Genomic DNA, 12400 nt, shown 5'->3' on the forward strand with positions numbered 1-12400 from the left:
GCCAGCAATTTCTGTTTTGATGACAGGTGCCCTTCCACTGCAGTGGGAACAGACATTAAATGAGGCAGACCATCTTCCCAAGGGCAAATACCAATGATAAAGGGATGGGAGATCTCACCCAGTGTCAGTCTAATCCAAACACAATGAGATTCCCTTCCAACAGACAAGATACCTCACTCAAACGTCGAAGTACTTCATCACTGGAAGTCCGAACGGCAGCACAGAGCAATCCAAACCCCAGTTAAAAAGGGCTTTATTTCGTAGGGGTTTTGAATTTAAATATAAAAAAAATTTCTTCTGTTAAACCATGATTATCACAAGCTAAGGTAATTACAGATTATTACAACAGAGGAAGAAACAGCCAGTACGATCACAGGAAGACACACAACACACTGGTATCAGATCACAAGATGAAAACCTCCTCAAATGCTCCCTGTTACTTGCAAGGGTGCAGCAGCTTCATAACATGGGTTTTCAAAAGGAAAAAAAAAACAACAGTAGCATTTTAAACACACTCAAGAAGAGGCAATCAAACAAAACTGCAGACACTACGGGTCTCCATTCCCCTTCCGATATTTACGAATACCTGGCCCACTTCACAAGTCAGTCACACACACTGCCCTCCAAGGGTGTCCCAAACTGGCAACAAAGAGGACGAGGGCACATCGGACCCAACCCGAGAGTGACTGTGGTTCCAGTGGGAAAAGCACTGGCCACTGCTGGGGAACTCTGCAGGGTACTGCAGGGTGCAGTAACTGGGCAGGTCAGCTCAGGCGCAGCTCCATCCAAAAGGACTCACTGCTGTGTTTCGCGAACCAGTCAGTGACGGGACTCGTCGGTCTCACCCTCCCGCCCAGAGGTGTCTCCCACTATTCTTAAAAAGGACAAGAAACCAAACCAGTTGGGGGCTTAAACACGTTGCTTGCGTTTGACGGTAGCACAAGGCGAAAGATAAACTTCACAAAGACAAATGACGTTTCTGATCCACCACAAACTCTAACAGCAGCCCCACCAAGAGGACAATGGGAAGGGGCCCGTTCAGTGAGGATCACTCCCAACCACTCTCCCCTCAATCACCACCCTCAGACAGTGAGAATTCTCACAGGCTACTGAACACTGGGAAATATCACAGCTCTCCCTTAACACCCAGGTATGGCCACTGCACAAGGCCCGGCGGAGGACTGGGGGGTGGTAGGGGCTCGCTCTCGTTGTTAATTGATGGGGGAGGATAAGGGTGCCAAGGCGGATAGAGGATTCTCATCAAGCTCACTGCCCTGAGGCCACGGTTCAGCACAGCCCGGATTAGCCGGCCACAAACTTTCCCAATGGTGTCTCGGGGCCGCAGCTGGCATTGTGTGGCAGCGTTGGCGAGAGGAATGCTCCCTGCCACTCCAGCTTACAACCACGTGTCAACTACCAAGCCTGTGCCAACTTCAAGCCCTGACAGACCAATGAGCATTCTGACCTTCTTTTCAAGATGAACCTGCCACAGCTCAAAGGCTACACAGCGTTGTGTGAATCCGCAAAGTGCTGGTGTTTCAGCCCCTACAAGTCAACATATCGTGGCTTTCAACTCAGAGTGAGGGGGGCAATGCACAAACGGACGCTGCTTGGGGAGCAAGAGGGGGAGGAAGAGAGCGCGAGCGAAGGTCACACAGACATCACAGGCACCTCTGGATGCATGATTCTCCCTCCTTTTGGGGAGGGATGCTGTGGGCAGAGGAGGCAGCAGCAGAGGGGGGAGTCTCAGGCCCGGGATAATCCCCCAGCACGTTTTAAAACAAAAACACACACACACACACACACACACACACAGAACACAAACATACATATACAAAAAAAGTGGGTGTCCAGAAAGTTCGATGGGTATCGCATGGATAATGCAAAACCAGTGTCAACCACCCAGGGCGTGCACTCCCACATAATCCACTACGTTGGCAACGGCGCTACAACTTGAAACGTTTCGGGCATGTCGAAATCGCGGGAGTTTCAAAACCTCTGCCACTCTCCACGATGCGCACCAGTGTCTAAGTGCCAACGTTGGCCCCCGGGGGCTGAATGATCACTCCCCCTGGTCTCTCTCGCTGCAGTAAAGTCTGTCCTTGGAGGGGGATGGTGGGTATCTTCCAAAGAGAAGGCAGATCAATCCCATCGTCTCTCGTGGTTGGTTTCGAATGTTCGTTTTTGGTTGCAGAGACCTCTCGGTCCATCAGCGGGTGAGGAGGGCGGGAGGTTTCCAAAGAAGAGGAGTTACAGGCGGCTAGCTCCTTGTCTCAAGCAGCTCTTGTCTCAGTCTCTCTCGGTGTCTCTCAGGGGTCCCTCTCCTTCTTCACCTTGATGTCACCGGCCAGGATGGTGGCGATCTCTCCCTGCATGAAGGCCCAGGGCACGTTGGAGCCGATGAGCGGGCACTTTTCGCCGCTGGGGCAGTAGACCTCGCCGTTGGCCCCCTGCGACTTGATGCTCTCCCGGGAGCAGGGGAAGCAGAACTTGTGGCCGGGCACCGAGGGGCACTGGACGAAGTGGGTGTCCTCCAGCCGCTGATGGCAGATGGTGCAGCAGAGGGGACTGCTGGAGGAGTCCGGGGCACCCGCCGGAGGCTGGGCCGACGGCGCAGCGGGGGGCGGCGGCGGCGCTTGAGGAGGGGGGGGCTCGGCCCCTGGCTCGGCCTCGCCGCCGCCGTTGCGGGAGGCCAGGCGCCTCTGGCCGGGGGCGGCAGTGGTGGAGTGCACCGCCTCCTTGGGGAGCAGGGGGTCGGCGGCTGAGCCGGAGGAGCCGGCCGGGGAGTGACCCTCCGGAGGCCAGGCCTGGGGGTCCCCCGGGGGTAGGCCTTTGCAGGCCTCAGGCTCCGGGGAGGCCTTGCGGCGCCGGGGTGGGCCCAGGGGCCTGGTGGTGGTGGTGGCGGGAGGGGGCCTGCTGAGCCCGGGCTCGGTGTGAGGCTCCGGCAGCAGGTCGGCGGGCACGGCCTCCTTGAAAAGGCGGGCGGCCTCGGTCAGGAGGTGGGACAGGGGCCTCCAGTCGCCGGCTCCGGGCCTCCTCTCGTACTCGAGGCACTCCAGGCCCGGGGCCTGCGCTTCCTTGGCGCTGTCGGCCAGCATGTGGCGCACGGCCTCGGCCACCCCGGAGTGCACGGCCCCGGAGCCGCTCGGGTACTCGATGAAGAGCCTGAGCTCCAGGGCCCGGTCCGGGCAGCGCTCCGCCGCGTCGAAGGCCAGCACCCGGGCCTGGAGGCTGGGCTCGGCCCGCAGCCGGAGGGGGAACGGGGCGCAGTCCGACAGGCCGAGCAGGGAGTCCCTGACGGCGGCCGGGCGGCCGGCCCACTCCTCGGTCCGGTGCCGGAAGGCGCGGCCCAGCTCCGACAGAGAGGCCTCGGCCCCGGCTCCAGCCCCGGGCCCAGGCCCGGCCCCGGGCGGCAGGGGGGGCCCCGCCTTCTCCCGCAGCGCCCGCTCCAGCTCGTGCCGCCCGCGGCCTAACTCGAGGCCCAGGCTGAGGCCGAGCGGCGGGCCCGAGCGCGGGCCGAGGCCCAGGAGGGGGCGGCCTCGGGCGGCGGGCGGAGGCGGCGGCGCCGGCGGCGGGACCTCAGGCCCCGGGTAATCCCCCAGGAGGAGCCGGTGATGGTGGTGGGCAGCCGGGGCTGGAGGCGGTAAGGGAGTCCGGGGCCGGGCCTGGGCCTGGGCCGCAGGCCCCGGAGCCGGGAGGCCGTGCGCCCGCTTCAGGTGCCGGGTCTGCTCGATGACCAGCTCGATCCGGTCCGCTCCCTCATAGTTGACGCAGCCCCGGCACACCGCCTGAGAGAAATCCCAGATCATCGCCCACGGCATCCGCGGCAGGTCACACAGGTAACACGAGTGGCGCCGGGACGAGGACGGCGACGAGGCCGAGGCCGCGGGCGGAGGGGCCGAGCCCATCGGGGACAATGGCGGGCGGACCCTCTCTCGGAGACTAGGCCTCAGGGCGCCACTGCGCGTGCGTCGCTCCCTCTCTGACGTCGCCGCGCCCGCCCCGCACGGCCCTCTGGGAGGTGTAGTCCGCCGGGCCCGCTGGGAGGTGTAGTCCGCACGTTCCACCCACCGAGCAGTGTCGTCTGCGGGGCCCTCCGGGAGGTGTAGTCCGCGAGGCCCTCTGGGAGGTGTAGTCCACACTCTCACCCCCGCCCCCCTTCCGAGCAGAGTCGTCTGAGAGACCCTCCGAGAGGTGTGGTCCGCACAGCCCTCTGGGAGGTGTAGTCCGCGAGGCCCTCTGGGAGGTGTAGTCCGCACGGCCCACGGGCAGTATTGGTGCGCACGGCCCTCTGGGAGATGTAGTCCGCGAGGCCCTCTGGGAGATGTAGTCCGCATGCTCCCCCCGAGCAGTGTCGCCTGCGAGGCCCTCCGGGAGGTGTGGTCCGCACAGCCCTCTGGGAGGTGTAGTCCGCGAGGCCCTCTGGGAGGTGTAGTCCGCATGCTCCCCCAAGAAGTGTCGCCTGCGAGGCCCTCCGGGAGGTGTGGTCCGCACAGCCCTCTGGGAGGTGCACCGCACGGCCCCCTGGGAGATGTAGTTCTATTCACCCTTCCTCCCTCAGAAGCATGGAAATAGACCCTTCAGCCCAACTCATCCATGCTGACCAGATATCCCAACCTACTCTAGTCCTGATTTGGAGATGCCACTGTTGGACTGGGGGGTGAACAAAGTTTACAAATCACACAACACCAGGCTATAGCCCAACAGGTTTAATTGGAAGCACTAGCTTTCGGAGCGCTGCTCCTGATGAACCACCCGTCCGGCGAGGAAAGAGCAGATTCCAACAGTAACAACAAAATCGATTCATAAAACCATGAAGGCTTTATTGCCTGTCGCATTTTACTGACACTGTTAGCACAGTGGTAGTGTCCCTCCTCCTGGACTAGGAGGCCCACGTTCAAATCCCTCCCAGAGGTGTGTTGTAACATCTTTGAACATAGAAGAGTACAGTACTGGCCCTTTGGCCCTCAATATTGTGCCGGCCTTTTTATCATGCTCTAAGATCGGAAAAGGTTTTTGACAGATCTTTGACCAAGTTGGTTCGAAAAATAGGTTAAATTACAAAAAATTGACACTCTTCAGACCTGTTGTGGCACATTGGGAGTGTCCCTCTCTCTAGATCAGGAAGCAGAGAGCAGTGTTATCTTTGAAGAGAAAATATCTTTCCTGGCCAAGCGGCTAGACCCACTGCCTTGCCTTTTCCTGTAGACCAGCACCTTACTGCTCTTCAGGTCTTGAATCAAATTCCATTGAAAAATCCACTATTGAGCATTCCAGCATCTACCCACTCGATGTGTCAAAATGGCTATCCCCGTGCCGTCTTTCAATCACTAGCTAATGTCCTGACATCAGTGCTCTCTGCTCCTCAATGCTTCTGCCAAAGGGAATGGGTTCCCCTCATCTCCTCTGTCCAGATGCCTCATGGTTTTAAAAGTATCTCTGATATTCTATTTTCTAATCTAGACCCGCCGCCAAGTGTTAGTCAATGCTGAACATCCCATAATACCTACTTACCTAATAAGGGCCGGCACGGTGTGGGGGGGGGGGAGAGCGTGCGCGTGGGGGGGGAAGAGCGTGGGGGGGAGAGCGTGGAGGGAGAGTGTGCACATGGGGGAAGAGCATGGGGGGAGAGTGTGCGCGTGGGGGGAAGAGCGTGGGGGGGAGAGTGTGCGCGTGGCGGGAGGGTGTGCGTGTGTGGGGAGAATAGCGTGGGGGGGGAAGAGCGTGGGAGGTGGGGGAATGTGTGCGTGTGGGGGGTGTGGGGGGAGTATGTGCATGTGGGGGAGTGGGGCAATGTGTGCGTGTGGGGGGGAGTGTGTGCGTGTGGGGGGATGGGGGGAGTGTTTGCATATGGAGGGGGATGGGGGAGTGTGTGCGTGTGAGGGATGGGGGGAGAATGTGTGGGGGGTTGAGTGGGTGTGTGGGGGGGTGAGTGTGTATGTGGTGGGGTGAGTGTGTGTGTGTGTTTGTGTGTGTGTGGGGAGAGAGTGTGTGTGTGTGGGGAAGAGTGGGGGAGTGTATGTGTGTTTGGGGGTGTGGGGAAGAGTGTGTGTGTGGGGGTTGGTTGGGGGAGAATGTGTGTAGGGGGAAGAGTGTGTGTGTGTGTTTGCAGGGGTGGGGGGAAAGTGTGTGTGTAGGGGGGAGAATGTGTGCCTGTGGGGGTGGGGGTGGGGGGAGTGTGTGCGTGTGGGGGGTGTTGGGGGAGATGTGTTGTGTGGGGGTGCGGGGGAGAGTGTGTGTTGGGGGGGGATGAGTGTGTGTGTGTGTGTGTGTGTGTGGATGGGTGGGGAGAGAGTGTTTGTAGGGGGAAGAGTATGTGTGTGTTTGTGAGGGTGGGGGGAGGTGTGTGTGGGGGGGAGAGTGTGTGTATGTGTTTGCGGGGGTGGGGGAGAGTGTGTGTGTGTAGGGGGAGAGTGTGTGCGTGTGGGAGGGGGTGGGGAGGAGTGCTTATGTGTGTGGGGGTGGAGGAGAATTTGTGTGTGTGTGGGAGGTGGGGGTGGGGGGAGAGTGTGTGTGGGGGCGGATGGGGGGGTCGGTGGAGAGTGTGTGTGTGGGTGGGGGTTGGGGGAGAGTGTGTGGATGGGGGTGGGGGAAGAGTGTGGGGGTGAGGGAGAGTCTATGTGTGTGTTTGGGCGGTGGGGGGAGAGTGTGTGTGTGGGGATGGGGGCTGGGGGAAGAGTGTGTGTGGGGGGGGGGTCGGGGAGAGTGTGGGGAGGTGGGGGGTGAGGGGAGTGTGTGTGGGCGGGAGTAGGGGGAGAGTGTGTGCGTGTGAGGGGTGGGGGGAGAATGTGTGGGGAGGGTGAGTGGGTGTGTGGGGGGGTGAGTGTGTGTGTGTGTGTGTGGAGGGGTGGGGGAAGTGTGTGTGTGTGGGGGAGTGTGCGCGTGTGGGGGGGTTGGAAGAGAGTTGTGTGGGGGGATGAGTGTGTGTGTGGGGAAGAGTGGGGGAGTGTATGTGTGTTTGGGGGTGTGGGGAAGAGTGTGTGTGGGGGGGTTGGTTGGGGGAGAATGTGTGTAGGGGGAAGAGTGTGTGTGTGTTTGCAGGGGTGGGGGGAGAGTGTGTGTGTAGGGGGGAGAGTGTGTGCCTGTGGAGGGGGTGGGGGGAGTGTGTGCATATTGGGGGGTGTTGGGGGAGGTGTGTTGTGGGGGGGTGGGGGGGAGAGTGTGTGTGGGGGGGATGAGTGTGTGTGTTTGTGGGGTGGTGGGGGAGAGTGTGTGTGTATGTGTTTGGGGGGGTGGTGTAGAGTATGTGTGTGTGGATGGGTGGGGAGAGAGTGTTTGTAGGGGGGAGAGTATGTGTGTGTTTGTGGGGGTGGGGGGAGGTGTGCGTGCGTGTGTGTGTGGGGGGGAGAGTGTGTGTGTGGGGTGGGGTTGGTGGAGAGTGAATGTATGTGTTTGCGGGGGTGGGGGAGAGTGTGTGCGTGTGGAGGGGGGAGGAGTGTGTGTGTAGGGGGGAGAGTGTGTGTGTGGAGGGGGGAGGAGAGTGTGTGGAGGGGGGAGAGTGTGTGTGTGTAGGGGGGAGAGTGTGTGTGTGGAGGGGGGAGGAGTGTGTGTGTAGGGGGGAGAGTGTGTGCGTGTGGGGGGGGTGGGGAGGAGTGCTTGTGTGGGGGTGGGGGAGAATGTGTGTGTGGGAGGTGGGGGTGGGGGAGAGTGTGTGTGTGGGGGGGTATGGTGTTGGGGGAGAGTGTGTGTGTGTATGTGGGGGCGGGTGGAGGGTCGGGGGAGTGTGTGTGGGGGGGCGGATAGGGGGGTCGGTGGAGAGTGTGTGTGTGGGTGGGGGAGAGTGTGTGGATGAGGGTGGGGGAAGAGTGTGGGGGGTGGGGGAAGAGTGTGGGGGTGAGGGAGAGTCTATGTGTGTGTTTGGGGGGGGATGGGGGCTGGGGGAAGAGTGTGTGTGGGGGGGGGTCGGGGAGAGTGTGGGGAGGTGGGGGGTGAGGGGAGTGTGTGTGTGAGGAGTAGGGGGAGAGTGTATGTGTGTGAGGCGGGTTGTGGGTGGGGTGAGAGTGCGTGTGTGGGGGGGTTGGGGGGTCGGGGAGAGTGTGTGTGTGGGGGTGGTGGGGCAGAGTGTGTGAGGGGGTGGGGGGTGGCGGGAAAGTGTGTGGGGGGGGTGGCGTTCGGGGGAGAGTGTGTGTGTGGGGGTTGGGGGGTCGGGGAGAGTGTGTGTGTGGGGGTGGTGGGGCAGAGTGTGTTAGGGGGTGGGGGGTGGGGGGAATGTGTGTGTTGGGGGGTGGGGTTCAGGGGAGAGTGTGTGTGTGGGGGTTGGGGGATCGGGGGAGAGTGTCTGTGTGTGGGGGGTTGGGGGTGGGGCAGAGTGTGTGTGTGGGGATGCGGGGTGGGGGTGTTGGGGGAGAGTGTGGGTGGGGTAGGGGGAGAGTGTGTGTGTGGGGGTGGGTGGGGGGAGAGTGTGTGTGTGTGTTTGGGGGAGTGTGGGGAGAATGTGTGGGGAGTTGGGGTTGGGTGGGGGAAGAGTGTGTGTGTGGGGGGTGGGGGGAGTGTGTGTGGGGGGGGTGGGGGAGAGTATGTGTGTGGGGGGTGGGGGAAGAGTGTGTGGGGTGTGTGAGGGAAGAGTGTGTGTGTGGATGGGTGTGGGGGAGAGTGTGGGTGGGAGGGTTCGGGGGAGAGTGTGTGTGTGGGCGAGTGCAAGCTGGGGGGAGAGTGTGTATGGGGGTTGGGGGAGAGTGTGAGTGTGGGGGGGGGTGGGGGGAGAGTGTGTGTAGGTGGGGGTTGGCGGAGAGTGTGTGTGTGTGGGGGGTGGGGGAAGAGTGTGCGTCTGTGGAGGATTGGGGGAGAGTGCGCGTGTGTGAGGGGGTGGGTGGAGAGTGTGTGTTTGAGGGGGTCAGTGTGGGTCTGTGTGTGGGGGGATGGGGTGGGGGAGAGTGTGTGTGTAGGGGGTGAGTGTGCGTCTATGTGTGGGAGGGTGGGGGGAAAGTGTATGTGTGGGGTGGGGGGGAGAGTGTGTGTGTGGGGGGGTGAGTGTGTGTGTGTGGGGGGTGGGTGGAGAGTGTGTGTGGAGAGGGGCTGAGAGTGTGTCTGTGTGTGTGTGGTGTGTGGTGGGGGAGAGAGTGTGTGCGTGGAGGAGGGGTGAGTGTGTGTCTGTGTGTGGGGTGTGGGGGGAGAGTGTGTGTGTGGGGTGGGGGGAGAGTGTATGTGTGGGGGGGTGAGTGTGTGTGTGGGGGGGTGGGGGGAGAGTGTGTGTGGGGGGGGGTGAGTGTGTGTCTGTGTGTGGGAGGGTGGGGGGAAAGTGTATGTGTGGGGTGGGGGGAGAGTGTGTGTGTGGGGGGTGAGTGTGTGTGTGTGGGGGGTGGGTGGAGAGTGTGTGTGGAGGGGGGCTGAGAGTGTGTCTGTGTGTGTGTGTGGTGTGTGGTGGGGGAGAGAGTGTGTGCGTGGAGGAGGGGTGAGTGTGTGTCTGTGTGTGGGGTGTGGGGGAGAGTGTGTGTGAGGTGGGGTGGGGGGAGAGTGTGTGTGGAGGGGGGTGAGTGTGTGTGTGGGGTGAGGTGGGGGGAGTGTGTGTGGAGGGGGGTGAGTGTGTGTGTGGGGTGAGGTGGGGGGAGAGTGTGTGTGTGGGGGTGTGAGCGTGTGTCTGTGTGTGTGGGGTTGGGGGTTATGGACACACTGGGAGGTCATGGAGGCTGATCTTGGGAGCAGAGGGACGGTTGGATTTCTGCTGCCTGTTCCCGAGGGGACGACAGCACGCAGCCTGCACAGTTAACTCACTCAGGCCAGTGCTTGTCATTTCTCTGCAAGGTCTTTGAATACCATTTCGGTTTCCTCTTCACCATCTCTGTATCCTTCTTACTCTGATCCCAAGCCAGTTAGTGAAGTAGGAAACTGGGACCTGTCCTTTCCTTTCCTCAATCGGCTGTGAATTGTATAAAGGTGCCCTCAAGGCACCTACTGGGCACCTTTTTGTGACAGAGAGCTGTGTTTGAAGACGTATTAAATTCAGCATCTGCAGTATTTGTCTATTGTATTCATTTTAAATAATTAATTTGAAGTAATCCCTTGAGAATGAGCTACAGGTGACCCCCTCTGGACACCACACTTTCAGAAGGATATATTGATCTTGGAGTGAAGATCAAGTGTCGATTTACAAGGATGACACCTGGGCTTCAGGGGTTAAGTTATGAGGAAAGATTATCCAAATTTGACCTGTTTCCTCTGGAATTTAGAAGGCTAAGGGATGATCTGAGTTTGACAGAGATGAACTCTTTCAGCGTATGTTGTGTTAGCTTTTATTGGTCAAGGGATTGAGTTTCAGAGCCATGAGATCATGCTGCAGCTGTACAAAACTCTGGTGCGGCCGCACTTGGAGCAGTGCGTACAGTTCTGTTCTCCACCTGGCAGCTTTGGAAAGGGTTCAGAGGCGATTTGCTCGGGTATTGCCCAGTATGGAGGGAAGGTCTAACAAGGAAAGGCTGAGGGACTTGAGGCTGTTTTCGTTAGAGAGAAGAAGGTTGAGAGGTGACTTAATTGAGACATGTAAGATAATCTCAAACCTTCCAACTCCGACAACATCCTTGTCAATCTTTTCTGAACCCTTTCAAGTTTCACAACATCCTATAGCAGGGAGACCAGAATTGAATGTCCCCGTATTCTCAAACTCTTAGATGTGCACTAAGTGCTTATGTGGTCTTAATCTGCAAATCCTAGCAATATAATTATCATTTCCCCACCCCCCCTCACTCCCCACCCTCACCCCATGTTGATGCCAACTCATACTGGCAACACCTCAATGCCTGAATCATGGGACATGGGCCATATTGGTCTTTGTTGACCTGTAAACATTGCGCTAGGCTTTACCTTGATAGCTCTGTTGAGTTTTAGCTGTGAGGGGAGAATTGGACAGATTGGGGCAGTTCTCCTTAGAGCTGAAAATGTGTTGCTGGAAAAGCGCAGCAGGTCAGGCAGCATCCAAGGAGCAGGAGAATCGACGTTTCGGGCATGAGCCTGAAGAAGGGCTCATGCCCGAAACGTCGATTTTCCTGCTCCTTGGATGCTGCCTGACCTGCTGCGCTTTTCCAGCAACACATTTTCAGCTCTGATCTCCAGCACCTGCAGTCCTCACTTTTGCCTCGCATTTCTCTTTAGAGTAGAGGATATTGAGGGGGAGATGATTGAGATGTATACAACGCTGAGGGGCAGAAGTAGTGTAGAGTGGAAGAAAGTTGTCCCCTTGGTGGAGGGATCAGTGACCCAGGGGCACGGATTTACGATAAAGGGCAGGAAGAGGGAATGGGATGAAAATATTTTTACACTCGGAGGATGGTGGGAACCCGGAACTCACTGCCTGAAAGGGTGGAAGATGCAGGAGCCCTCATCACACTGAAGAAGCTGGGCTGTTGTGATGGCAGGAGACACGAGGCGATCGGCCAAGTGCAGGATAATGGAATTAGAGAAGACTGGCACAATGACGATGGGCCGAAGGGCCTGTTTCTGTGCTGTAGGTCTCTAGGAGCCATGCGGTCTGCCATTTGTCGGTTTTAAGAGAGAGGTACCATTGGGTTGGAGTCACCTACGGACTCTGGTTGACTAAGGGCGGCAGATTCCGTGTATCAAAAGACATCCATCCACCATTCAGATGTTGCTAAGGGCTCAATAGTTTTGTGATCATTTTCACCAATATTTTATTTTCTGATTCGTTTGTCTAAATTGAATTCAAGTTCTTCCCCGCTCTATATTTTTCTTATCATCCTGTTGGGGCAAGTTATGTCACAACACTGGGGCTGGAGACGGGGGAGGGAGAATTAAACTTAGACCTTCTAGCCAAGAGGTTGGGGCACTACTGCAAGGGCTTTGTTCTGGCTCATCCATCAAAGGCCTCTGGAATGCTAGGCAAACTACACAACCATTACAGGATCATTATGTGATAGGGAAGGACAGTATGGTAGTGGTAATCTTATATACTTATGTAAAAGTTGACCCCTTAATTTTGGCGAAAAACGCTTGTATTTTCCATATCACATATAAAAGTTGACCCTACTATATCGCATTATAAACCTCTTTCAAATAAACCTCCATGTTCTCTTTAACCCCCTTAAACAAAATCACGTTCTTTCATTCATTCATACTGGTAACTCTATTCATCACTTTGTCTTCATTCATTCATTCATTCATTCATTCATTCATTCATTCGTTCGTTCGTTCGTTCGTTCGTTCATTCATTCGTTCATTCATTCATAACTCCAATTAGCCCACTTGGTTTACCACAGCACGTTTTGACTCATTCATTCATTCAGACTGGTACTAAGTCTGCCAGTATTTATTGCACTATGTTCACCAAAAGTTTGTATCGTTAAAAGGTTAATCACTTTAATTGTGCCATTATATCTGAATAGAAGTGAGATATATTAGCAACATATAACTTTAATTCTTTGACAAATTAATTAACGTTGCTAAGGTTCAT

The 12400-nt window shown here is 57.6% G+C and overlaps 1 protein-coding gene across 1 annotated transcript; it reads right to left on the minus strand.

Moving 5' to 3' along the window:
• Positions 1-243: 243 nt before the first annotated feature.
• On the minus strand, positions 244-3950 carry LOC132836741 (probable E3 ubiquitin-protein ligase IRF2BPL). Its single transcript, XM_060856167.1, has 2 exons — positions 3683-3950; positions 244-3397 (listed from the first exon to the last, which is right to left on the minus strand). The coding sequence occupies exons 1-2, from the start codon at positions 3906-3908 to the stop codon at positions 2310-2312; spliced, it is 1314 nt and encodes a 437-aa protein (XP_060712150.1). The 5' UTR covers positions 3909-3950; the 3' UTR covers positions 244-2309.
• Between the last annotated feature and the right edge of the window lie 8450 nt (positions 3951-12400).

The sequence above is a fragment of the Hemiscyllium ocellatum genome, chromosome 47 (genome assembly GCF_020745735.1).
Source record: "Hemiscyllium ocellatum isolate sHemOce1 chromosome 47, sHemOce1.pat.X.cur, whole genome shotgun sequence".
Classification (NCBI taxonomy): domain Eukaryota; kingdom Metazoa; phylum Chordata; class Chondrichthyes; order Orectolobiformes; family Hemiscylliidae; genus Hemiscyllium; species Hemiscyllium ocellatum.

Coding starts and splice junctions, on each gene's coding strand:
- LOC132836741 (XM_060856167.1), bottom strand. CDS start 3,908: ATGGGCTCGGCCCCTCCGCCCGCGGCCTCGGCCTCGTCGCCGTCCTCG. Junction 3,398..3,682: donor CGGCCTCCCGGCTCCGGGGC/CTGCGGCCCAGG, acceptor CCGGGGCCGGGC/CTGGGCCCGGGGCTGGAGCC.